This window comes from Lactuca sativa, chromosome 3 (genome assembly GCF_002870075.4).
Source record: "Lactuca sativa cultivar Salinas chromosome 3, Lsat_Salinas_v11, whole genome shotgun sequence".
NCBI classification, from domain to species: Eukaryota; Viridiplantae; Streptophyta; class Magnoliopsida; order Asterales; family Asteraceae; genus Lactuca; species Lactuca sativa.
In genome coordinates this window covers 228188355-228214549 of record NC_056625.2, presented here as the reverse complement: position 1 = coordinate 228214549, position 26195 = coordinate 228188355, and the positions used below count along the sequence as shown (strand labels likewise).

Sequence of the window (26195 nt, the reverse complement as noted above, 5' to 3'; positions counted from 1 at the left end):
AAAGATGAAATCCAATTATGCAGTGTGGAAGTTGCAATTCGTAGATAGTAACACCTCGGTTAAAGCAACCACATTATGAAAATTAGCCACAGTGCAAACATAGATTGGATTTTTAATATCTAATTTACATGTACTTGTACCCTTTTACACATAATGACAAGAGTAAAAATAAAAAGGCAGAAAAGAATACACATAATGACAAGAGTAAAAATAAAAAGGCAGAAAAGAAGATGAATGTACAAACAACTTTTCACCATCAAAAAAATGTTACCCAAGTAACAAATAACTGTTCCAACACGAAGAAGAAAAAAAAACAATAGCAAGCCACAAGGGTATATTTTATCCTGAATGGGACATTTTTTGACCCGTATAATGATTGATGATAATAAGACTAAAACTACAAACAAACAAACAAACAAGCAAACAAACAAACATCAAGCAATCAATCAATCACAAGTAAAAATAAAGAAGACAAGACATGCATGCTCGCTCTCCCGTAGCATAGGAATTCCTTCGAGCGTTGACCAGTGAAGGGAGGCCAACCAAAGAATTAGGGGAGAGGGGAGGGGACAAAAAGCAAAATTTGAATAAATACATGATGAATCTGAATAAATGACAATCAAAGAATCAGGATGAGGCAGCTGATGCAGTGGCAGCCTTCTCCAGCTTCTCTTTCTGGATGTCTAATCTTCTCTGATCAGCATGCTGAGCAACACCATTTGCTAGTGCCTGATACCGGAAGTCAAGTGTCTGCGACAGCCTCTGGAACCTCATTTGGTCTGATGCTTGCAGGGCTGTACAGGGGAATTACAATTTATATAACTCTAACAAATCTTTCAACTTTTTCCTCTTGTCAATAAATTTTTACAATATTTTTTGCCAACATATTCAATATTAACAATTATCTTCTTCAAAACAAACCCTGTTGAAAGTTTAATTGTTTTTTACTTGTATTTTTTGGTCCAAGGCAACTGCTATTTATCTTTTACTTTAAGCAACTGAAAATCAATTGCTTTATACAAATAAGAAACAAAAATCCAAATTTTTTAGCTCCAGTTTCAGTTTTAGGAAAAAAAAATACCTTTTGCAGTATCCATAAAGAAAACAAATGGATCGACTTCATCAATAGGTGATTGCAAATCCTCGTCATCGCTGAAGTCATCATCAGAGTCATCATCGTCATCATCAGCTGGGCGGAATGATCTCGCCTGAGTACATACACCCAGATAGATTTACTCTTGATTCTTTTTTTTTCTCTATTATAAATAAATAAATAAATACACAAATATTTGAGACAAACAAAACCTAACCTGTGCACCCAATCTCTGGAGTCTCAAGCTATCGGCTTCATCACCATCCTCTGCATCGACTCCCATGTCCCCATCATCATCTTCATCATCATCATCGGTTTCCAAACCATCATCCATGTCATCATCATCTTCTTCAGGATCTTCCTTTGCAGCTTCTGACCGTAAATAAAATTTTAAAATAAATAAATAAATCAGAAGGTATAATATAAATGATAAAAAGCCTGTTTGAGATGCACACAGAGAGCATGAGATAAAAGAAGCAAGTGAAACCTGCTACTTGGTCCTTGTAAGCAACAAGCAGCTCAAGCGTTGCCTTGAAAACACGCTCCAAGAACTCGCCTGGCAACTGATCCGGAGGAAGTGTAAGAAGAGATGTTAGACCCAAACAGCACACTTTCTTATCATGTTCCCTGAAACGCATAATAAATAATATCATATCATCTATTCTATTCTATTGCATCATAAGAAGAAACAGGAAGCAAAGGAACATGCTTGAAACTAACCTCTTAAAGTTGGCACGCACACCACTCTTTTTCGTTTGTTGCAACATCTGGAACCAAAGATTGAAAACTTCTATAGCCACACCCATTTGATGCAATATGTTGAGAGTCAACGGGGCGTTATAGTAAAGTGCATCAGCAATCTGCATAAATAATAACACCATCTTCATCTTGTGTTTAAAAGTAATATGATAACAACTAACAAGAGGTCTTTTAGCATGAAAAAATGAACAAGATCAACTTCTACTTCTTCAATGTATGTTATGTTTCTTCCTAAAACAAATATAGCAAAGACTATATATAATCGGGTAGATTTATGGCTTAATAATTAATTTGAACAATAAAAGTAGGCTGCTATTTTATTTTTTTTTGAAAGATGTTACTTACAACTTGCACCAGAAGGCATTTCAAGTATGGTCGCTCTGCTACACGCAAACGCTCAACCGTGATTTCGATATAGAATTTAACCCAGTGGTCCACCTGGCCCCTGCAGTTCTGGAACACTACTTCAATAAGCTTAGGTGCAGGTTCAATGTCGTTGTCCTCCAAGTTTTTATCTCTCATTATCTGCCAAGAAGAACAAATTAGACAAAAAATTTCAACTGCAAGTTTCATGCCCAAACCAGCTGTATGTCTCTATGAGAGAGGATAGAAGGAATTTAATTGCCAAATAAAGCCAGAGAAGGTATATATCATATCTCCATAAGTAACTAACTGCTAACAAGGATCTTGGTTCATATTCTCACTAAATATCTGTCTGGAAAAGTATCTAGGTACTTTTCCAATGAGCCATTGATTATGTTCGAGGTTTGTTACATAAGACTTCTTAAATGGAAGATTTATGCAAGCGACAATCATGGAAGAAAAAACTACTTTCATCAAGAAAACATGAAGAAGGTAGTTTAATTGTATGTAAATATAATAACGCAAACCTGCTAAATTAGGATCAATAAGTTCCCTAAAGAGTTAAAAGTAGCCAAAATTAGGATTTAGAGTAAACTTAAATCCTAAAAACAAACGACAAAGCCTCATATCATAGTCAGGGAGCCTTTAAAAAAATATGTTCAATATAACATACATTTGAAAGCACATTCCACAAACTTTGTTGGTAGTCCGGCTCCTTGCATGTCAGATAATGCACTGTACTCCTCGATATGTAGTTATCCAGTGGGACTAGGATATCTGCACCATAAAACAAAATGGCAAAAGAACCAAAAGAGATGAGAATTCCTTTGTGAGGAACAAAAAAGAAATGAAAATTCCAATTCATATTAAAATTATATAGATGAAAAAGGTGTGTTCTCCAAGATACAACTTATAAAATATGGTATGAAATAAAGTAACATAAAATGATGCATGGAATACAATACAACCAGAAAATGTTGTTGTATTATCCAACAATATTTAGGTTGAGAGAAAATGAACATACTTGGGAAAAAATCAATAGCCCAATCAGCAAGAGCTTCTGTCAGCAATGGCCAAAGACTCCACATATCCAAGGATATTGTTGGTGAGAAAAAGGTCATGTATGATACAATTTCCAAAACTTCTTCGAAAACATCTGGCAATAGAACTTGTAAAGTAAGCACTAAGCAGATCTTAGATAAATGCATCATTAATGAATCAGGTGGTAAATAGCCGTTCAAAAAAATCAGGTGTTAAAATAGAATTCGCAAAAAAATGTGTGTAGGGTTACTGGATTTCTCCTCCTAAAGAAGGGCTCAACTTTTAACCCCTTTCCCTATATATGCCATACTTGGGAGTTCCATTTATTACTATAAACTATTCTCATAAATTATAATTATTTGGCATTGAATATTATTCTTGTAATGAATGGATTGGAATCTCTGAAAGGAATTGGGATCTGTGGAATCAGAATCTGTCATGTGTTTGGTACATAAGAGATGGAACAGGATTCAAATGTTTTTGAATGGAGTGGAATCATATATTTCAACTCTGTCGAAATCCCCAAAGCCAAAAAAGTGTTAGTGGCACATTTGGTTTGTAGAATTTTTCTGTAAGGAATGGAATCAACCAAATGAATTGGAAACTGATGGAATAAGAAAGGAAGAAAAGAGGCGGAAGGACCCCTACGAATGGTGGAATCCATCTAACATGGAATTTGAAGATACAATTAACCTTGCAAGCAAAAACAGAATGGAATGGAATCATCTCAAATTCCAATTCCATCGGAATCGTCAAACCTAACAAGCACTGCTAAGCATGTTTGGGGGATGGTGATGTATGTAAAACTCATGGCTAATAAATAAAAAAGGGAATAAAGTTTCCGAGGTAGTGAAATCTGAAAAACAGGGTAAATTTAATATGTACCTTGCCCATCAGTCGTAAGCATCCGACGCATTATTGGTAGTAGAATTGGCTCAATGTGAGCAAAAATGTGAGGGAGCCTGCTCACTGATTCAAGAATGGTACTAATGGCACGTAAACAACCCGCAGCTGCCAAAGCACCAGGATCATCCGCTTCATCATCAGCTTCTGAAGTATTGATACACTTCCAAAATGCAGCAGCCTGAAGTATCACATTCACATCAAAAAGTTAAAAAGTTATAATGGGAAGGAGCAACTGCGCCACTTCACATTTTCAATTGGAAAAAATAATCACCAGACTCTGGCACAAGCCAATAGCATAGGGTGCCATCTCCTCTCCAAACTTGTCAACAATTGTCTCAAGTGTAAACACCAGATCCTCGTTTTCAACTTCATCCATTAGCTTGAAAAAATCTGAAAACAATCCATGTGTAACCCATGAATCAGTACAACTTTTTCTGCATATATATGACTATGTAGCAACGTGCTTCCATTTATTTATTTATTATAACATATCCTACTTTCATATCTTTTTAGTACATACAGGATTCTACTTCCAATCTTTCTGTTATGAGCATCTCCAATGGAAGGTTATTTTATAGCTTATTGCTATTTCAACAAGTCTTTGTTGACCATTGGAATGGAAAATGTTTTTTGGTATTTTATCCAACCACTTTAGTCATTTTTTAAACTTTGAAATCTATTTTGTTAAATATACAAAATAAAATTGAACATTTTTTGTATTAGATGATCAATATCAAATGACATGTGTTCAAAAACAACAAATTAGATAAGGGGTCTTTAAACAACATTTCAAATAGATGCAGATACACATGTAATTGTTATAAATAAATAAATAAATAAATAAATAAATAAAAATAAAAAAAAAAAAAAGTTTTGCATTGGAGATGATATGTAAAGATAGGTTTTTTTTTAAATAAAGTTGGTGAAAATATTATGAGGCAAAAATAAGAAAGAAAGGTCAACTACCGTGGATGCTCTAAGACATTTTACTTTATATGATTTACCTAATTATCGCATTGTACATTCAATATTTATCTTATCAGGAAATACAAAATCTATCCAATTATAGCAGTGAAAAGTGAAAGGTACAATGCTGTAATGGAAAGAAACAAAAGTAGGATACCATCAAGTAGCTGTGGAAGAATTGGCCTGATTTCACTAAGATCTGCAAAGTAGATAAATATTTTCCAGGCTTATCAAATTCTATATGTGTGAAAGAAAGAAACCACAATATAAAAGAAGATCAAGTAGTTGTGCACTTTACCTTTGCAGGATTCAACAAAAGAACGCAATGCAAAAACAGAATCAACACGAACTGGAAGCTCAGGGTCACGCATCCCAGCAACGACACTTTGTAGTGCTTTGCGGAAATTATTTGGGTCAGAGAAACTTATATGGGCATATTGTCCTGCGACCCACGCAGCCTAACATTTGAAAATAATGTCTTAGATTTAAAGTTTCCACCAAATAGGGATACAACAAGATAATGACCATCAATCAACACACACACACACACAACATTAAATAACTTTTTTTACATTATATAGTTCAAAAAATTTGTTATATATCTGTTTCTTGTTTTTATACATAAAAAACAATGTTGCTTCATTTCTATGACAGTTTATGTTTCTGCTTTTATTGTTTATTAGTAATATAATATAATGAAGAGGAAATGAAAGGAAACAAAAAATTGAAAATAAAGTATCACCTTTGCTCTGAGATGACCAACAGGACTGGCAAACTCAGGGAAAACATGCTGCACTAACATGGGTTCAAGCTCGGATTTATATGGTTCAGTCTGTTTCAATTTATCACACAGCGCTCCAATAGCAAGAAGTGCCCCATCCTTTTGTCGATAAGGCTTGAACTCAATTGAAGCCTCTTCATATCTAACCAACCAGTCACAAAGTAGGACGATGATTGTTGGGACAAATTAACATGTTGTTTATGAAATAGCCAGAAGATTGGTATGTATACCTCTTAAAAATCTCCACAATAAATAATATGAACTTTTGAAGGTTCTCTTTTCCACGTTTTCTTACCAGTTCGCTCACAAAGTCCATTGCTGCGGTCCTGGGACTGTATAGGTCTTCAATAATATCTGCAGAAAAGTATGGTTGATAAATAGATAGATATATCTTTAGATTAGAATGAGAGTCAAAAACTAACTCACCATAACCCTTCCTCACATACTCATGTGGATCTTCCTCCCAAAGGGCTTGATCATTGTCATTGAAGCACATAAGTGGAAAGATTATCTCAAACAGAACAACATCAAGTCTTGGTTGGAGCAGATTGTACATCGTAGTCTTGGAAAGACTGACGGACAAAAAAAAAGGAAAAACAAAATATGATAAGAAAAGGAAAGGAAAGTATTAAATGGATCATTACATGAAACAGACCTGTTGCTCAAGTATTGCAAAATAAGGTTGGAAACTCTGTCAGGTAAATAGTCACCCATACGCAGCGCATTCAACAAGTTGAGATGACATTCCAAAATTTTTCCCGCGTAGTTCTTCTGGAAGTGTTGTGCAAAAGCTTTGTTCTCTGGGTTTTGCAGTTTTAAATCTCCAAACCTGAGAAAAAAAAATAAAAAGTAAAAAGTAAGAAGACAATTAAAAATTATAATTAAAAAAAAAAAAACATCTGAATGTGACTGAGTCCTCACCGGGTATAGAGGCGGTTTAATATATGGACTGTCCACTTCTTTACCTTCCACCATCCCCATGACTTGCGGAGCTCTGGATCCGCTGGTTGGCCCTCTGATGGAACGGGTCGCTCCAACATATTTAGGAATAGAACCATCCAAGCATTGAACACATTTGGGTCAAACAATTTCTTCGGAATCTCCAGCTGAAAGTCAACAGAAAAAAAAAAAAAAAAAAAAACATTTAATACCAAATTGTGTCATCTTATAGCAGCCTAATGCCGATATAGTAACTCACTCACATATATGGACGACCAGAATATTTTGCAAATGAGTTTAATCAAATCTGCTACTTCAATTGATGGGTTTCCTATCTGAACAAGCCTGCTGAATATATTTAGCAAATGAGGAAACGTCTCCTCCACAACATGGTAGATTGGAGTCCTCTCCTCATCTGACTTGAACCTATAATTATAAATACCAATCAGAATAAAATGGGTTGAATTGCTTATAACTTATAATGTAAAATGATGCAAATGATCCATCTTCACTGTTCAAAACAACATAGCTCTGTAGACTCAGATAGACAAGGATAAATAATATCCAAGATTATTCCTTTTTCATCTCAGAAACTAAGCATATAAATAATGATACCTGGTATGCACATTTAGTTGATTATGAATTATACATATTATATACTCATTTATCACAACATAGTAAGAAAAAGGTAACTAAAATTTTGTTACCTGCTTTAGTTATATATGATATAAACTGTCAAACACAATCATAATTCTGTAATTTGGGACAAGGTAAGCATTGATTTGTTTTTCATGAAAGAGAACAGCTAAACTGCAGTTCAACAAGTTAAAATGCCAGTTAATGCCATATCAACAGATATCTGCATGTATCAATGTTCTTACGTCATGTGAATTTAGTATCACTATGTTTGGGTCTGAAACTATAAGAAATCTAATTTTGGTGTGGCACATATTAATGGCATTAAAATGTTTTAATTCGTACCAAAACAATCCTAAGTACTTGTAGTTTGACTAATATAACTAACGGAAGCAACACCAGACAGAAAGATCAGTTATGACAGTCTAAGGCAAAGAGATATAGAATATCAGCATCATCATTATCAAAATTAAACTTATAAAGTAACTTCATCAATCATCTTCAGCATCAGCAGCTTAAGTAAAAATACAGCTTCTAATTCTGGTCTATCAAGCAAAAAGTTAAAGTTATTATTAGAACATAGAGTGGATGTGGCACATAAATAAGGTACTTACTCATATTTTCTAGAAAGGATTCTAAGCACAAAAAGAGCTCCATAAACTTGCTGGTCTTGCAGATTATGTGTCACCCAATGCAAAAGACCTGGCCATTGTTCAGGATAATCGGCATGTATAATTGTCTTGAGACACTCACCCAACTGTGCCCTGTAATCAATTATAACAATTGTACTCATAACGAATGAACAGCAACAGATGCAAACACTCAAGGAACCATGCTTACCTCAACAATGGAGGAAGTTGTGCTACAAATACAAGGATGTTCTGCCTTACCAAGTCTTTATCACTTGGCAAAATCTTGGATTGTTCGTCTACAATGGCATAAGTTTTACTTATAAAGTTTGAAATACACAAATAACTTCAACAACATATACATCCTTTCAGTGAGAACTTGATGACAGTTGTATACTTGCATGGGATTTTAACCACTACTACATGGGTACTGATGTTATGTATGGGGATGTTGGATGTATATTGATTGAAATTTTTATATCTAAAAACGATATTCAGCTGCTATAGATATTTGAATTAAATATTACGCAAAAAGGTGATTTACCTGGATCATGGGGTGACCAATTTTTTGCTATGAAGTTTTTAAAATGAATACTGGCAACCTGCCGCACAGCCATATCACAATTTCCATCTACAATGATCTGCAGCATCCTCACCAAATGCTGAGGAGTATACTGGTACTGAAAAGCAAATAGTTTTATCAAAAAATTAAATGATGAACTCAACTCAAAAAGCAACTAAAAACTTGAAATAGAAATTGTATCAACGCCTAGTCCTGCACAAATTATTCAATTAATATCCAAACCGAAACATACCCCACCTATGCAAATTTTGCGATTTTTCATCAAAAACGTATTATATAAACGGAATTATGATTATTGCATCAACAGCAAATCAAGTACAACAGCAACAATTGTGAATCCTCATCCGTTTCAAACATAATCAATCGATAACATTCGTAATCAGAAGCAATATACCTGATTGAGGCTCGCTTCAGCAGCTGTCCGTTCTGCTGGATTGGGGCTAAGTGCTGCTTGCAAAACTATAGCAAGATTTGGAAGATCCATCTTTTACTCTCCTTACGTATCAAAATCCGATGACTGAATCAATAATCCTCAGAGAACTGGTAGTTAACTGGTGATGTCCTCTAGGGTTTACATAAAGCTTGGAAGATGGAGAAGAGAATGATGGCTGGCAAGTGGCAACATAGAAAAAAATAGTATGTATTTAAATCATTAGGGTTTAGAGAAACAACAGCAGCCGAGTAAATTTTTGGGTTGTTTAACGACCATGGTTGAATGGCATAGGCGCGTCGCGTCCCCCCTCGGCGTCCATTTTATTTGTTTACTATGTTACATTGTCTAAAAAGTAAAAACCCTATCACTTTTATTAATTGTGAAAATTGATTTGGGTACATTTCTAAAAAAAATAAGGTGAAAGCTAAATGAAGTTGCTGGTGATTTAGTGTTAACTAGGAGGTGATCCCTACAGTACTTTTTCTTTTCATGATTAGGTTTTGTTTGAATTGAACTTTGTTGATAAATATTTGTTTTAAAATTTTGGGTTAGGCACATATGGTTTTGGTCTATGTGGACTGTGATGTTATATTGGGGTAAAGTTTGGATAGTTAATTGTTTGTTTGTGGACAACGTATTTGTTCATCGATTTTGATTTTTTGGTTTCTTGTATGTTGTTTTTTGATCTGAGGTTTCTCTTCATCCATAACCATTATGTCATGTCCATCAATAAATGGTTCTAATGTGGAGTAGAAAACTGATTTTTAACATTGTATTACATATCATGCAATCCTTAATAAGAGTGCTTTAGGGTTTGAACCCTATTTAAACATCATTATCTCTTCAAGACATTTTCCTTCATCAACCTCCATCTCCCAAATCATCCCTTGTTAACCTTAATCCATTGTGTGAGTATTTTGAGCTTAAAAGTGTGCTTTTGGTGATCTTGAAGGAAGAAGAAAAAAATGGAATCAACTTGGAAGCTCAGCGCATCTTGGATCCGGAAGTATCTTGCCCTCAAACATCATTTGAAGATATAAAGCTTGAATCTTGATGTGTTATTTGCTTAGATATTGTGAGTCTAGAGGTTGTATGCATTTTTGGTCCCGTAGTTTTGGTCTAATAGAGTATGAGCTACTCCAGGTCCTTGAAATAAGATTTATCATCCTTAGCTTCTGGAGTAGCTCATACTCTCAAGCATGGCTTAAAGGACCATAAAAAGCATAAAAATAAGCCCTAACTAGATCTATCAAATGAACCATCAAGTTAAGAGTTTTATACCTCCAAAAGCTTTCCAAGTTGGAGATGATTTTGGATCCACAAGCTCTAGCCACACCAAGAGTTCTTCTTCCTTCAAGATCACCAAAAACACCCTCAAAGTTCGCTTCCAAGCTCAAAACACTCAAAAGGCAATTAGGGTTTCATTCTTAGGGTTTGGAGATGTGGAGGTTGGTCATAAGAAAGTTCATGAGCAACTTAAGGTGTTTAAATAGGGCATAAACCCTGAAAATTAGGGTTTGCCCCTGGTGACTGTACGACCTGGAAATTGGATAAAGTGTGACAACCGTCAATTTCCGGTCAAGTCAAAGTCAACTGAAGTCAACAAGTCAAACCATTCGACTCAATTTGCCCGTGAGTACTAGAGTTTACGTTATGTAATTTCTAAACAACTCGTTATTCTAATGAGAGATCATGAATCGAAAAGTACGTATATCTAGATCTCCTTAACCTAAAATTGCGGTAAGTGGCGAGCCAAACCGATAAAACAAATGTTGCATACTCATCGGGAGTGTTTAAGATCCTTAAACAAGGCTTAAAACAGGGTTTATGGACCTTGCATTGCGAAGCCAAATCTCTCTTTGTATGAGAAATCTCTCCAAGTATGTGAAATCTCTCCCAAAACTCTCTTTGTATGAGAAATCTCTCCAAGTATGTGAAATCTCTCCCAAAACTCTCTTTGTATGAGAAATCTCTCCAAGTATGTGAAATCTCTCCCAGATCTCTCCAAGTATGTGCAATCTCTCCTAAAACTCTCTGTGTATGAGAAATCTCTCCAAGTATGTGAAATCTCTCCCAAAACTCTCTTTGTATGAGAAATCTCTCCAAGTATGTGAAATCTCTCCCAAAACTCTCTTTGTATGAGAAATCTCTCCAAGAATGTGAAATCTCTCCCAAAACTCTCTTTGTATGAGAAATCTCTCCAAGTATGTGAAATCTCTCCCAAAACTCTCTTTGTATGAGAAATCTCTCCAAGAATGTGAAATCTCTCCCAAATCTCTCTCAAAAGTTCCCGTAACTTTTGAGGTCATTCGGGTCCTCCCACCCCTTAACCGGATCAAAAACCGCTTGAAACGGGGCAAGAACGGGCAAAAAGGGCTTAAGGACCCGAAACCCTCCTAATAGGGCCGAAGCCTCTTAGGACCCGAAAGTCCTCTTAGGGACCGAGACCAAGAAGACCCAAACCCGAAGGCTCCAGGAAGAACCGAACCCGAAGGTCCTATCAGGGCCGAACCTCGCATACACCCACCCGAACCCAAGACTACTGTTCATTCGGTTCATTTCGGGTCTGACCACCTTCGCTTCTGAGACTTCGGACCGAGCCTTCGCCTTCGCCTCTCACTTCTGGTTCGCCCCATTTCGCTTCCGGCTCAGCATCAGTAGGGACCGAACCTCGGCCTAGGACCGAGAGGTCTCGCTGGAAGTTCTTTTTCTCCCGGTTTTCATCTAGTTTTGCGTTTAAGGCCCGTTTTTAATTATTTTAACGCGGGATTTTCATCCAAAACTTTATTTTAACATATAAGGCCCCATATTTATTGATTATCCACGTTTTTGGGGATAAACCTTATCCAAGAAGAGTGGGTGAAGTACAAGAGGATGGAGTGTTGACTTTGCTTTAATCTATGACACAAGCAACCTCATATACCCACTCCATGTCACTATTCACCATCAGCCCATACCTAGTCATTTCATGGTACTTTCTCACCCTTTTTCAGCCATACACTTGGTCAAGGGTAAGAAAACTCTCCTCTCTCCTCACTTCTCTCATTTTCTCTCATTTCACCAAGAAGATCCAACTCTTTCCTCTCTCACTTCCTCTCTCTAGAATTCGAGACTCAAGGGCTGATCTTGGGTTTTCCTCCACATTTGGTAAGCATAATCCATTCTCCTTATGATTATTTCACTTCGTTCTACTCAAATCATGGATATCTTACACAAACTCCATCATAATTGCATTAGATCTTCGAATCTTCAAGTGATCCTTCAAGTGTTCTTGGGTTGAACACTTCTCTTCTTCAACACTTATCTACTGAAATCACTTAAAGTGAGTTCATACCCCTACATTTTTATGTTTTATTAAGTTTTTAGGGGGGGGGGAATACAAGTTAAAACACCAAGAACATAACTAAAATTTTCTAACAGCTTTCATCAGAAAAGTTGGACTCCATTCACAGACTGTTTTGGACAACTTAAACATTTTAGTTTTCAAACTATTTTAGGTGCAATTAGTTCCAGTTCTTAGCATTAAAATGACTACTTCCACATCTCCATACGATTTTTCTACAATTTATGGTGATTTTTACAAAACTGTCTATCATTTCAAACACCAATCCGGACCAGTCTGTGATTATGGACTTTTTTCACCCAAGTTGGAGGTCATTAAAAATCATGATAAAAATTATGAGTAAACTAGACACATTTTGGGAATTCTCAGAATTTACGGATTTGATTTTCGACTTCGTATGATTTTTCTAAAACAGCGCAGAAAGGTTAAATTTAGTTAACAACATATAACCTTCATAACACTTTGTATTATGTTGAGCAAAGTGTATAACAATAAGATCTAAGTATTGAATGTGTTTCCTTGTTATTTTATCATCATAAACTGAAACTTAGTCATTCATGATAAGATTATTAATTCATTTAGAACACATATATAAAGCTATAACGAGCATAGTTTATGTATTCATAACACAAATGCGTTTTCATAAAAGAGTTCTTATACATTACAAACGTTTCAGATAAACTATAATAGGTATAGTTTATGTATCATTTATTTCTCAAACTTACTTACCAAAGGTTTTCAGTTTAGTTTACGTAAATTTGTTAATGAATAAATTTGTGAGTCATTCACTTCGGGTTACTTCAGAAGTAACCAATTCAAAAAGTTCTGTAAATTGTAACCAAAATCTCTTGTAGGGAGAACATGATAGTTGTGTATAGATCTATATTGGGTTTGACAAACCCACACCAGAGTTGCTTGCAACAGCTAGACCGGCAGGTCTGTGGTGACAAATGTCATTTCAGTTTCGCGACGCCTGAAGAACGTCGCAATTACGAGGCCGTCTAAGTCAAGTATGGTTATGATAACTCACATGTGGTATTAACAAATCATAAGATTTACGGGTTCTAATTATAAATTAGCGAGTTATGTCTATTTAGCTCACTGAAATTACTTTAAGTATGGAAAAATACTTGTACGTCTTCATATCAAAAAGGGTTTTATGTTCATTTAAAATCACTTTTTATATCAATTACAGATATCGCTGTATATTTTCAGTCTTGGTATTTAAGACTACACACCATTCATTACGAGATTTTTTCTCAAATCAGAAAGGGTTTTACGCCAATTTGAAACCACTTATATATCTTTAAGTATGACAAATACTTGTACTTTTTCGGTACTGGCATTTAGGACCACATAACTTTTATAAGGAAAATATCGGTTTTTCCTCTGTAACATACATCTCTTTACAAATATCGATTTTCAAACTCTTCCTGTCAAAAGCTTATGAACTCACCAACCTTTGTGTTGACACTTTTCAAAACTACTCGTATTCTCAGGAAATCACCAAACAGGAAATCAATAGCGGTTTGAGGATGGGACGATAAATCGTCAAACAGTTCATTTTGTATCATAATGTAATTGATTTGAATCATGTAAACATAGACTTTGGTGTAACTTTTTCAATTATATTTATGATGGTTGTATTTACTTTGAGCACTATTATACTCGTTGTTGTGATACTCTACATGAAGTCCTCCACCCCCGGACGTTTCCGTCATCCTTGGTTTGGGGGTGTGACATAAAGTGAGCGGTTAAGGGTTGATAGGGGTATCAGTCCTAGAAATTGGATTCTAAAGTCTAGGTATGATGGGTTTCCAATCTCAAGAAACGTATTGATGAAAATCGACTCGGTGTTTATAGTTTCAAGAGTCCGCAACTCTACGATTCTCATTAGAAGTTCGATTCATTAATTAGGAAGCTGTGGAATATGCTGACATGATATGTAATTTCCTCAACGATTTTGTATTTGAGGCTCATATTAAGGAGCTTCCATGTTCTCGAGTGAAGGGTTCGCCAACAGTGATTGGTTAGGAGTCCTGATCCTCAGTGGCTATCAGGTGTTTGTGTTCAGGAAATATGCGAGTTGTCTCGTAACAGGAAGTAGTTAGGAGGGGAACTCGTTGTAGCAAACCGTTCTGTTGTTTGGGATGCCAATAAATAAATGTAGGAGCATTATCTTGGGTATTCGTTGCAGCAGACTTCGAGGACGAAGTCTAAGTCAAGCGGAGGAGAATTGTAACATCTCGATGATGAGGTACTTTTAATTTTGGTCCTATGATTTATTTATATTGAAATTTAAACCCTGGGTAAAAGAAAGAGTGTAATAAGGACCCTATTGCCATTTTCGTAATTTTGGGTTTAGGGGAGTACGTCATGCGTACGTGTGTGCGCTAAGTGTACTAGGGCACACCCTAGTATGTTGGGCGTACATCTGTATGCATGACATACGTGCCAGTCATGCAAACCCTAATTTTTAGGGTTTGGCTCATATTTAAACCCCATTATAGCCTCATTTCCCCTCACCTCATCAGCCTCCATCCTCTTAGAACGTTCTTGCAACCCGAATCCATCTTGTGAAGCATTTCTAAGCTTGAGTGTGGGTGTTTTGTGCTTTTGAAGAAGAATGAAAGGAGTGAAGACCATCTTGGAGGAGTAAAGCTCTTTAGATCCATAATCTCACCACCTTTTGGCATCATTTGGAGGTATAAAGTTCTAAACTTGGTGAAGTTTCATTTAGATCTTGTGTTGGGATGGTTTTTGGTACTTTTTTTGTCCCAAATGTGGTGATTCATGAACATAGCATGTTCTTGACCCATTAAGTTGTCCTTCCATACCTTAAGAGGGGTCTTAAGTCATAAAAATGGGATCTAAGTGGTTGGTTTTGCTCCATGCACCATTTAGAAGGTCTTAATGGATTAATATGTCGAGTTAAGTTCTTAATGGACATGCAAAGTCATAAAGTTGGAAACTTTATGACTTTAGAAGGTATTTTAGCCTTGGATCTGAAAGTTAGACGTAAGGACTTATGACATTAAGCACTTAATGAAGTTTGGGAGATCTGGGCGTACGCCCTGCGTAATCTGAGTACACAACGCGTACGTGGTCAAGGCCCCCGATGGCAGTCAACGATGGAGTACGCCCTGCGTACGTCTTTTATGTCAACTTGGCTGAGTTTACTCGGTTGGGTTGATTCGGCTAGGCTGACTCAGTTAACTTATGGATTTTTGACCTTGAAATTTGACTTTTGTGTGACTCTGTTGACTTTTTGACCAAGTTTTACTTTAGGTCAAACTTAAGGGTTTGGATTGGTGATTAAGATTTTATATGCTTCTGATGTTAGTGAATCCGCGTGAGCAGGCAGTGTAGCAGGGAATGGATCGAGGTATTCTCGAGTTTCTTCATTTCAAGTGAGTTTCGCCTCATTGTACCGTGGTCGGAAGCAGCAATGTCGACCCACTAGTTTTCGGTTATCTGTTAGTAGAGGGATGACATATGTATTGTAGCGTAGGATAGACTGGGGATTCTTGATCTAGGCTCTCTTACTTGTTCCTTGTTTGGTTGTGGTTTTAGGGTAAGATCATCTGTCCGGGTGGCTATCTCACCTCTGATTATATACGATCAGGCATTTCTTAGATTGTTGCTACTTAGTATGACACTATAATGTAGTGATCTACTAGATCTGTATTCTTGTATTGGGTATGTTGTTATGTTGTAGTGATCTGTTAGATCGGTATCCTGGTATGTAGGATGTTGCTATGCTATAGTGCATTGATAGATATGTACTTATTGGTTATCATTTTGTGGAGTGCCCCAGGGACTGTCTGTGGTTATGTAGGATAGCCTGAGAACTCTTGGTCTAAGCTCTATTTCCTGTTCATTGTTTAGTTATGGCTCTAGAGTAGGATCAACTATTTGGATGGCTATCTCACCTCTAGCTACTTATGGTTATGCATTTCATGGAGGTTAGTTGGTAGTGGGACTGTATGTTGTGAGAGGAATAGTAGGCGGGAGTGATTTGCATCATTGTTAGTTGACTGTTTTATGTGTCTACTTGGTCCTTGTTTGTTATATGTCAACATGTGGTGGTGGTGGTGGTGTGAAAGACCCTCACTTTCATATTTCTGAAAGACCCAAACTTTCATACTTGACAATATAGTTACTTCAAAACATGCTACTTGCATATTCATAAAAACAATATTTTACATTGATAAAGAGATTACAAATGGCTGGATACAAACCGACTATTACAAAATGTTATATATTACACAACTACCTAGGATACTATATATTTATACATACATGATCCCTAAATACAAAAGTAATATTACAACTATTCTAAACCTTCCGACAGTATATGACTATACTGGTTACTTATCTCCTGCAAATTTGTTAAACATTGAGAGGGTAAGCGGTGACGCTTAGTGAGTTCAATAATAGATTCAATATAACGTTATGCCATATATATACTTCAATATGGCAGAAGCAAAGAGGAACAAGGAACAACAAGGGCATATGTGAATCATGTGTCAAACTTTTCATATCAATCATTGATTTGATTCAAAGATATACAATCAATGAGACATAACGATTTCCATACTTGATATACATCAATAAAGCTTCAGCCCAAATGGGACAGAAGACATACACTTTCTGATTAAACATTTTGGTAGATTTCAGGCTTTCATCCCCGTCTAAACTTCTGCCAATGTCATAGAATAGAAAGCATTCTCTTACGGAGACATGTTCTACATGGCTACAAGCTACATACCAGTACCAACGTGAATCTAAGTCCTTTCACTAATCACATGGTCAAAGGTATTTCTTTGCAATTAAAAATAGTGAATAAAAATAACCCGGAATAATAACACTGAAAAGCACATAACACATATAACACATAACATACAATTGTTCCTATATATTAAACTCACCTTGAAATAACCGGGGGTCAAAATAATAATTCGTGCAGCATTTCGGCTTTAAATATGACTTTATTCGTTGAAAACCGGGAGATTTATTGAAAACCGGGCTCTGCGAAGGTAGAACTTCAAAACCGAAAATATAAATTTTTTGGGCTTCTCGGGAACTTCGGGGCATGTTTTGAGTGCTAAAAATGATATCGGGGCTTTGAGGGATATCAAAATAATGAAAATATAGAAAAGGGGGGGGGGGTGAAAATGGTTATTTTCCCATTTCTCTCGGGAGGGTTCGCAGCGCTCTTATTTATAAGGTGAAAATTGTGAGGGTCGGATCCGAGGCTGGAGGAGTCAGCAGCTGCGAAGGCCACGCGGCAGCAAGAGCTCGGTTTGGAGGCCAGACGCCGCGCATGCGAGGCGGCCAGGTGCGACGCTCAGAAGGGTGACACAGGGCGAGCTTGCGAGACACCAGCTCATCAGACGCGTCATCGACTTCAGCCAGATGGAAGCTTCTAAGTGGACCAAAGTTTGGTCCAATGGGGAAAGAGGGTGATGACTTCGGACCAATCAACGGGTTCCACGCGAGGCTGCGGTCCAATCAGAAGACGCCACGTGGATCGAACACTATTCATGCGAAAATTATCGTAAAATGTGCCCAATCTTGTAAAATCAATAACTCTCTCATACGGGCTTCGTTTTTTACGTTCTTTATATGCACGCGTAGAGAAAATTATGCTCTACAACTTTCGTTTAGAATTCGTCGGAAAATTTTGACTTTATTTTTATATTATTATTTTTGACAGACCGGGACTGGTAAATCCGTTAAAAATTCATAACTTCTTCATCCGACGTCCGCTTTCGTCAGACTTTTTACCATTGTACTGCTATTGACGAGATCTTGAATTCTCGTTTAGGTTGTGTCTACTAAAAATCACTCGATCTAAAATTCGAGTTTTTAGCTGTCTACTGCTAAGCTGAAACTTAGAAAAATCATAACTTCTTCATACGAAGTCAGATTTTGGCGTTCTTTTTATCGAACTTCTCGGTTTAATGAGTACTACGACTTCCATTCAGATTACTAAGGCTAAAAAGTAGTTTATCAAAAACTTACTTTTTACGTCATTCGGCGTCGTGCCGGTTTTGTCGCGAATCTTCGATTGGTCATAACTTATTCGTCATAACTCGGATTTCGATGAGGTTTTCGCCTACAAGTTTCTAACAAGATTATTTACAACTTTCAATAATAAAATTGTACTTATTTCAAAATTTATATTTTCGCTAAATTTCACTATTTGGCTTTTAATTGGAATCTCATAAGACTTCCAATATTTTCCGAGTGATTTTAAACATAGTTTTACTTCATTTCTAGTAAAAACTATCCGTTAGAACTCAACACTTAATTTCACATAATATTTCATAATATTATTCTCTTTTATAATTTACAATACACGATTTCAAAACGTGTATGTTACAAATACCTCATCCTTTTGAGGATTTCGTCCCCGAAATCATAACGATTAAAATAAATGAGGATATTTCACACTTATCTCATTCTTATTTTCCCAAGTATAATTTGGGCCTCGATGGTGCTTCCACTTGACAAGCACCAACTTCATTTCTTTATTTCATAGATTAGTCATTCATTCGTTTACGATCTTTTTAGGGTTTTTTTCTACATATCTTAACTTATTATCCACTTTCTCTTAGGATAACGAAATCGTTTCATCATATACGCTCAAGCATTTGCATAGATAACTCACATGAAATACATCATGAATACCTACCAAATCTTCAGGCAATTCCAAGTGGTATGTTTGTTTACCAGTTTTCTGAATGATTTTGAAAGGACCAACAAATCTAGGACTTAGTTTTTCTTTCTTTCTAAATCATATAGTTCCTTTCCATGTTGATACCTTCAGTATTACGAATTCACTCTCCTAGAATTCTATAGGTCATCTTCTCTTTTCTGCATAGAACTTTTGTCGATCCTGGGCCACTTTCATTCCTTCTCATACGAATACAAATAATATTGTAGTACACATATACATTTTCCCATTGTATTCAAATTGTGATCTTCTGACATAAAGGGTAATATAAAACTATATTTTGGTAATATTAGTCATACTTGGGAAAAACATCCACTTTTACAGAGAAACAAACGTACAAAACGGTAGGGTCTTGGTAGAAGACTACTTTTTATACTAGTAGGAAATATAAGATTTTCTAGGAGTTTTCAAACATATACAAACATTTACTAGAAACATTTATAGCACTTACTAGGATCATTTACAAACATTTTCAGTAAACTTACACAAACATTGACACTAAATACTTATGAACTCACCAGCTTTAATGTTGATCTACGCTTTCAAAATAACTTGTATTCTATGACAACCCGAAATTTCCATTCTGTACGAACATTATCAAGTCAATAGAAGTTAGAACAGTCATAGTAAATTTTCAGACTTTTCCGTATAAGTTTGAGTATTTCAGGGTTTACACTTAAGGAGATATCAGGAGAGTGGATGCACCAGGGTTTTGTGCAACTCTGTTATTCCAAAAATCTATTATATTAGATTTCATTTCGGGAATAAAATATTTTCTGCCAAAAATCCTAGGACTATATATAGAATTCTGAGCCATATTCATTCATTGGTTACATTTCCAACTAGAGAAAAGCCATTTTCTCTCTCTCGGATCTTCAGGTATTCATCCCAAATCGTGAGTACCTCTCTCTAATTGTACTATATGGCTTATAATGTGCTTAATAACATTGATTTCATAACAAAACAGCTAGATTCGAAAGTTTACCGCCCAAGAACACCTTGGGGAGTAAACTCTTTTATGAGGGTAAATTGATGCCTAGTCTCTACCCCTTGATAAGTAACCACCTTAGACTTGTATGTTAGTGTTTAAAAGACTAGAGATCATCCATGAACACCAAGAGTATGGTGTTCATGGCCCAAGAAGTTCTTGGACCGTGAACTCCAAACTCAAGGGCCAAAGAGTGCCTTATTCACTTCTAAAGCCTTGGACAATTACCTAGATTTACTCCTAGTTAAATTAAGCACTTTAAAACATCAAAAACCCATCCCCATGAGAGATTATGGTCGTAATCTCTAAGGGAAATGGTCCCAGGGCCGTGAACTCCTCAAAGGAGTGTATTTAAGCCCTAAACTCTTCCAAGGATTAAAACACCAAGTAGGAATGCTTCTAGGGATCATTTAGAACTTCAAAACACCAAATGTCACTAAGCCTAGGATCTTACAGCCGTAAGCTCAAGAATTTTACGACCATAAACTCCTTGTGAGGTTTATTGGAGAGTAAACTCATGTATAGGGTCCTTTGGAACCCTAAACCTAGTAGCCTTGTCCCACAACAACTTAGATGCAATCCTCAAGGCTTATAACACTTATATAAAGTGTTTATCATGTTCTAGGATGTCTTAACATTTTAAATTAGTATTTTAAGACTAATTGGGTGCATATATGTGTGATTATATGTTCATTAGGATCATAGTGTGTGTACAAGTCCTCACTTGACACCTAACAATCCTACAGCGTTCAGTTCATCCAAACCACCATCTTCAGGTGAGTTCATACCCCTTAATCAATGTTTTAAATGATTTTAAATGCTTTAATGAGGGGGGGGGGGGGAATACAGGTAGAAAACAGTATGTTATTAAATCACTCATATGTATTTTATAACTGTGTTTTCATCCAGCAGTTTTCACATACTTCAAAATGTGATGCATGAAATGGTTTTCTATCTTAAAATACCTTGGTAACAAAAGTATTAGTTTTGAAATGTTTATTAAAATGACATCAAGTCATTGTTAATTATTGTTTAAAACTCTTATATGTCTTACAAAACCATTTTTACCTTCTTGAACAAAACTATATCTATACACTTATGTTCTTATATATGTATTGATGTTATAGTTTTCATCCTTCATTCAGTTTCCCACACTCTTGTGTAGCAAGGGTGTATAAACCTGCTTGGACAACCAATTACCTTCCAGTTAACTATTATAGGGATAGTTAGAAGATACAAAACATTATTCCTATTACAAGGAATTACATCAGAGTCAGTTCATTCATGAGTCTATACTATACATTACATGTTACATGAAGACGCTTACATGAGTACCTTTACGTATATACATTTACCTGTATAAACTTACATGGATACTTGTACCTCAATTCACTAGGATGATTTATTAGTACCTTCTGTGTAAATTGTCCTGCCTATCCCAATTCAACGGGATATCTAGACGGGACTAACCATTCCGAAACCCACATGTTAGCAACAGTGGTAGATGGACATCTACGGATGCCTACAGTTATTACTTATATTAAGGGTACCTTTACGGGACTAACCATTCATTTGGCCTACTATTCGCTACAGAGGTAAATGAACATCTACGGATACATATGATTAATACTTATACTTGGAGTACCTTTACGGGACTAACCCTTCCTTAAACCTGTTGTAGCTACAGAGGAAAATTGAACAATCTACGGATGTTCAAAGGTTATACATTTCGCTAATCGCGATGTCGTGTTAATCCTAATACAAAAGGATAACAATTACATGCTTACATTATTCCTATTACTTTATTTTGTGATACATTCACATAAACAATGAGTTAGACTAAGTACTGTTAGTAATAGCCAAAAAGGAAGGAAAAACTATCATTTTTACTTACAAAACATTTGAGTCTTGGTAGAAGGCTACATTTCATACTAGTAGGAAATAAGGGATTTTCTAGGGTTTTCATACTTATATCAACTGTTTCATTTAAAGATTTACATGGCATTCATAACAACTTTCCAAAACAAGGCAATGACACTTAAATACTTATGAATTCACCAGCTTTAGGTTGATACTCGCTTTCAAAATAACTTGTATTCTCAGGTCACCAGTAGACATGTACGATGGCCAGGTTTTGAGAAGACGGAGCACAGACAAGACTCGTCTTTTATTTTGATTGTATATTTTGGTGTCTTACTACAATAAAAGAACACACATGTATTAAAACTTTACTTTAATGCAATGGATGATGTTGTTGCTTGTTTACTACTTTACACTGTTGTGATACTGTACATGACGTCCTCCACCCCGGAACGTTTCTGCCGTTCTTGGTTTTGGGGTGTGACATATTCTCAGGTCATCAGTAGACAGGTACAGTCGATCAGGTTTTGAGAAGACGGAGCGTGTTCTAGACTCGTCTTTTATTTTGATTACTTGTTTTGGTGTCTTGTTACTATTAAATAACAGACTTGTATGAAATTATACTATTAATGCAAGGGATGATGTTGTTGCTTATTTACTACTTTGCATTGTTGTGATACTGTACATGACGTCCTCTGCCCCAGAACGTTTCCGACATTCTTGGTTTTGGGGTGTGACAGGACTGTACACACTCATCAACAACATTGAATATTATGTGTTTCTATGATACTCTGATTTTTAATAAATGTAATTTGGAATAAATAGTTTTCTTAAATAATGGAATAATAAACGAGAAAGTTTTACCTCAATAAAAATGAAAAATATTGGTTGTGAAAATGGGACGTTACACCGTGGGCCGGATAGGCATGTCAGACTTATGTTGTGGGCTCGGGAGCAATCCATACGTGAGTTGTGGTCCAGAAAGGCAAGCCAGACTCATGTTCTGGGCTCAGGGGTAATCCATCATGATGGTTGTGGGCCCAGTATACATGTTGTTATATGTTTTTGTGGTGGTATTTTAGGGAACTCGCTAAACTTTGACTTACGGTTTAAGTGTTATGTTTCAGGTACTTCAAATGATCAGGGGAAAGCAAACATCCTTCAACAACATGTTTTGGAGATATTTAGATACATTGATTTTGGAATATTTGTACTTGACATTGGTTTCTTATGACTTGGGTTTTGGTTGGAAACAATGATTTTACTTTAATTAAAAATGAAAATTTTATTGTGATTTTTGAGATGTTACAAGTTGGTATCAGAGACCTGGTTTGAAAGAATTAGATGATCATCCGTGTGAATCCAGACTCACATTAACGATCTATAATAGTTTTCAAAAGTAACCAAGCAAGGATGAGATGTGTACGATTAGCCGGAGCAATAAAGTATTCCCCAAGTTACCCACACTGTTATTTGTTTATAATGTTTATGATAGAACTGCATGCCAGTGATAAGCTAGGGATCTTCAGGACTTGCATGATAAAAATTATCTGATGTATGATGCATGATAGCCAAGGAGAACTTCTTGTATGATATATGAAATTGACATCATTATTGTAGTTGCTTAGTGTGTGCATCATAGTCGTACATAACTAAGATTCTATAGTCTGAGAATGTTTGACTTAGCCTTATTTCATGTTCCTTGTTTGTTTGTGGGCTTAGGGTAGAATCAAGTATTCGACTGTTTATGGAATCCAACGTTATGTATGATAAGTATACACGAGCGGCTACAGGGTTGGTGGAAGTTTCATGAGTGTGTAGCACCTGGTTCCTGGTACGTAAATCTTATTTGAGTATTTTTCATTTTTAGCCTTGGACTCAACGAGTCATAGGTCTGACTCGTCGAGTAGAGACGGGACCCCGGGACACGTTTAAGTTGGTGACTCGGCGAGTCCATATTCCGGACTCGACGAGTCACCGCTGTTGGATGAAAACCTAAGTTTCAGGGGTTTGCACCCTATTTAAACTCTCATTCCGCCCTAATCTCGCCCCTATTCACCCTCAGAGCCCTATATCTCTCTCTAGCCTTGTTTCCTTGTGAGTTTGAAGTGTTTTTGTGGTGTTCTTGAAGTTTTTGAGGAGAAAGAAGAGTGAATCAAGAAGAGGAGAAAGAGGCCAAGCATCTCTGTGTCATTCCAACATTTCCCCTGAGGTATAACTCGTTTCCCCTCTGTTTGTAAGCTTATTGCCCCTTATAGCTCCATTAAAGTCCTCTTTGAACCATTTCCAAGCTTGTGTATGTTTGAGGGTTTGTAATAAGCTGATTGACCTTTAGATCTAGGCATGGTTGAGCTCCAGGAGCTCATATCTACTGTCTTTTTGGAACCATATTGCATGAAAGCCCTAGATCTACCCCTTTTGGTGCATTTTAGACCTTAAAACCCTCATGGCTGTCTATTTACACGTAAAGTTGGAAACTTTACGTGATAATCAAGCCCCAGGATCACGGATCTATGTATGGCAAGAGCTGGATTCAAGCAGAATCGACCATGTAGTAATTGCATGGTAACGACTCGGCGAGTCGTTCATCTGACTCGGCGAGTCGGTTCGCGAGTCTCCGAGTTTGTACCCTTTTCATAGTGTCGAGTGAGCAGTGAGTCACGGGGTGTGACTCAGTGAGTCGGAAGCTGAACTCATCTATGGAGGAACTCGGCGAGTCAATGCCTTGACTCGGCGAGTTCAAGGCAATCTCCTTAGATCAAGAACGGACTCGGCGAGCTGTTCATACAACTCGGCGAGTCGCAACATAAGTGTTCATCGGATGAAGATGAACTCGACGAGTTGTTCATACAACTCGGCGAGTAGGATGAAGGACTTGAATATCAGTTTAGAAGGAGAACTCGTCGAGTCATCGCCTAACTCGACGAGTAGAAACGAGATTCAGGACAATTGTTTGGGTAGGGACTCAGCGAGTTGGAGAGCCAACTCGGCGAGTCGGGTCAACTGAAAGTTGACTCTGACTTTGACTTAGGGCATGATCAGGGGTAAAATGGTCATTTTACCCAAAGGACAGTTAGCAGTGTTTGATTGAGTATGTTGTGGGAATTGCAGCCGGAGGATTTCCGGAGTAGCAGCAGCAGCAGTAGACAGTCAGTTCCCGATCAGATCAGCAGCCACTTCGAGGTGAGTTACCTTCCAGTAGCGGTGGGTCTACGGCCACAATGTCGGCCCACCAGTAGGAGTTGTATGTAGATGATTGTCTCTGTGATATTCATCTAGGGATTACTACTACCTGTGTTATGCTTATGTGCTAGTATGATATGATGCTATGTGCTAGTGACAGTAGGGGGAGATAGTCCCCGAGGTATCCGGTCGGTAGGGCCGAAGGGGTAGTCATACCCAGCCATGTTAGATAGATTCTGATATTGTGATACATGTTATGTGGTAGTAGTAGAGGGGAGAAACAGTTCCCCAGTATCCGGTCGAGAGGACCGAAGGGGAGGCTAGCACCCATATATGCTAGGCAGTATCCGGCCGAGAGGACCGAAGGGTAGGCTAACACCCAGATATGCTAGGCAATATCCGGTCGAGAGGGCCGAAGGGGTAGGTCAGGCACCCAGATATGCCTGACAATATATGTATGTTATGAGATTATATGGTATGTGGTACAGTGGGGGAACTCACTAAGCTTCGTGCTTACGGTTTTCAGTTTTGGTTTTCAGGTACCTCTTCTTCGAAGGGGAAGGAGCCGGTGCGGTAGCGACATATCACACACACTCTTGTTTCCGCAGTTATGAGTTTATTCTGGGATTGATACTCTGATATTTTGGTTGTTCAAATGTTGTGGATTTCAAATTTGGTTTGCGATGCGAAATGGATTAAGTAAACAATGTTTTATTTATTAATGTTTTCTAAGTAATGTTTTAAAAACAAAATTTTTGGACGTGAGAATTGGGTCGTTACAAGTTGGTATCAGAGCCCTGGTTTGAGGGATTCGGACACACCTTCAGGGGTGTCTGAACTCAAATCGAGGGATTAAAAGATCTTCTAAAAGAAAATGTTTTCTAAAAGTTAAGAAAAGAGTTTTGAGAAAGAATGAAGTGTGTGATGTGCGCGACCGGCCGAGCTCAAGT

General features: G+C 36.9%; 1 protein-coding gene across 2 annotated transcripts; it reads right to left on the bottom strand.

Moving 5' to 3' along the window:
- Window positions 1-235: 235 nt before the first annotated feature.
- Window positions 236-9364, bottom strand: LOC111894048 (importin beta-like SAD2). 2 transcript variants are annotated; one of them, XM_023890114.3, is made up of 22 exons: window positions 9091-9364; window positions 8658-8793; window positions 8325-8412; window positions 8099-8248; window positions 7112-7274; window positions 6831-7015; window positions 6565-6738; window positions 6336-6481; window positions 6140-6263; window positions 5871-6051; window positions 5427-5586; window positions 5286-5327; window positions 4434-4552; window positions 4142-4340; window positions 3240-3371; window positions 2889-2992; window positions 2198-2377; window positions 1814-1953; window positions 1581-1720; window positions 1311-1462; window positions 1082-1208; window positions 236-794 (listed from the first exon to the last, which is right to left on the bottom strand). In XM_023890114.3, the coding sequence occupies exons 1-22, from the start codon at window positions 9178-9180 to the stop codon at window positions 628-630; spliced, it is 3099 nt and encodes a 1032-aa protein (XP_023745882.1). In that variant the 5' UTR covers window positions 9181-9364; the 3' UTR covers window positions 236-627. The 2 variants fall into 2 exon arrangements, with proteins under 2 accessions (XP_023745882.1, XP_023745880.1); XM_023890112.3 differs by having other exon boundaries at window positions 1311-1465; window positions 9091-9362.
- Between the last annotated feature and the right edge of the window lie 16831 nt (window positions 9365-26195).

What these genes read in the sequence shown, in the direction of transcription:
- LOC111894048 (XM_023890112.3), bottom strand. Translation starts at nt 9,180, where the DNA reads ATGGATCTTCCAAATCTTGCTATAGTTTTGCAAGCAGCACTTAGCCCC. An exon ending in AATGCCTTCTGGTGCAAGTT is followed by an intron (nt 1,954 to 2,197) that starts GTAAGTAACATC and finishes TTATTTATGCAG; the next exon opens with ATTGCTGATGCACTTTACTA. An exon ending in CTTTATGGATACTGCAAAAG is followed by an intron (nt 795 to 1,081) that starts GTATTTTTTTTT and finishes TCCCCTGTACAG; the next exon opens with CCCTGCAAGCATCAGACCAA.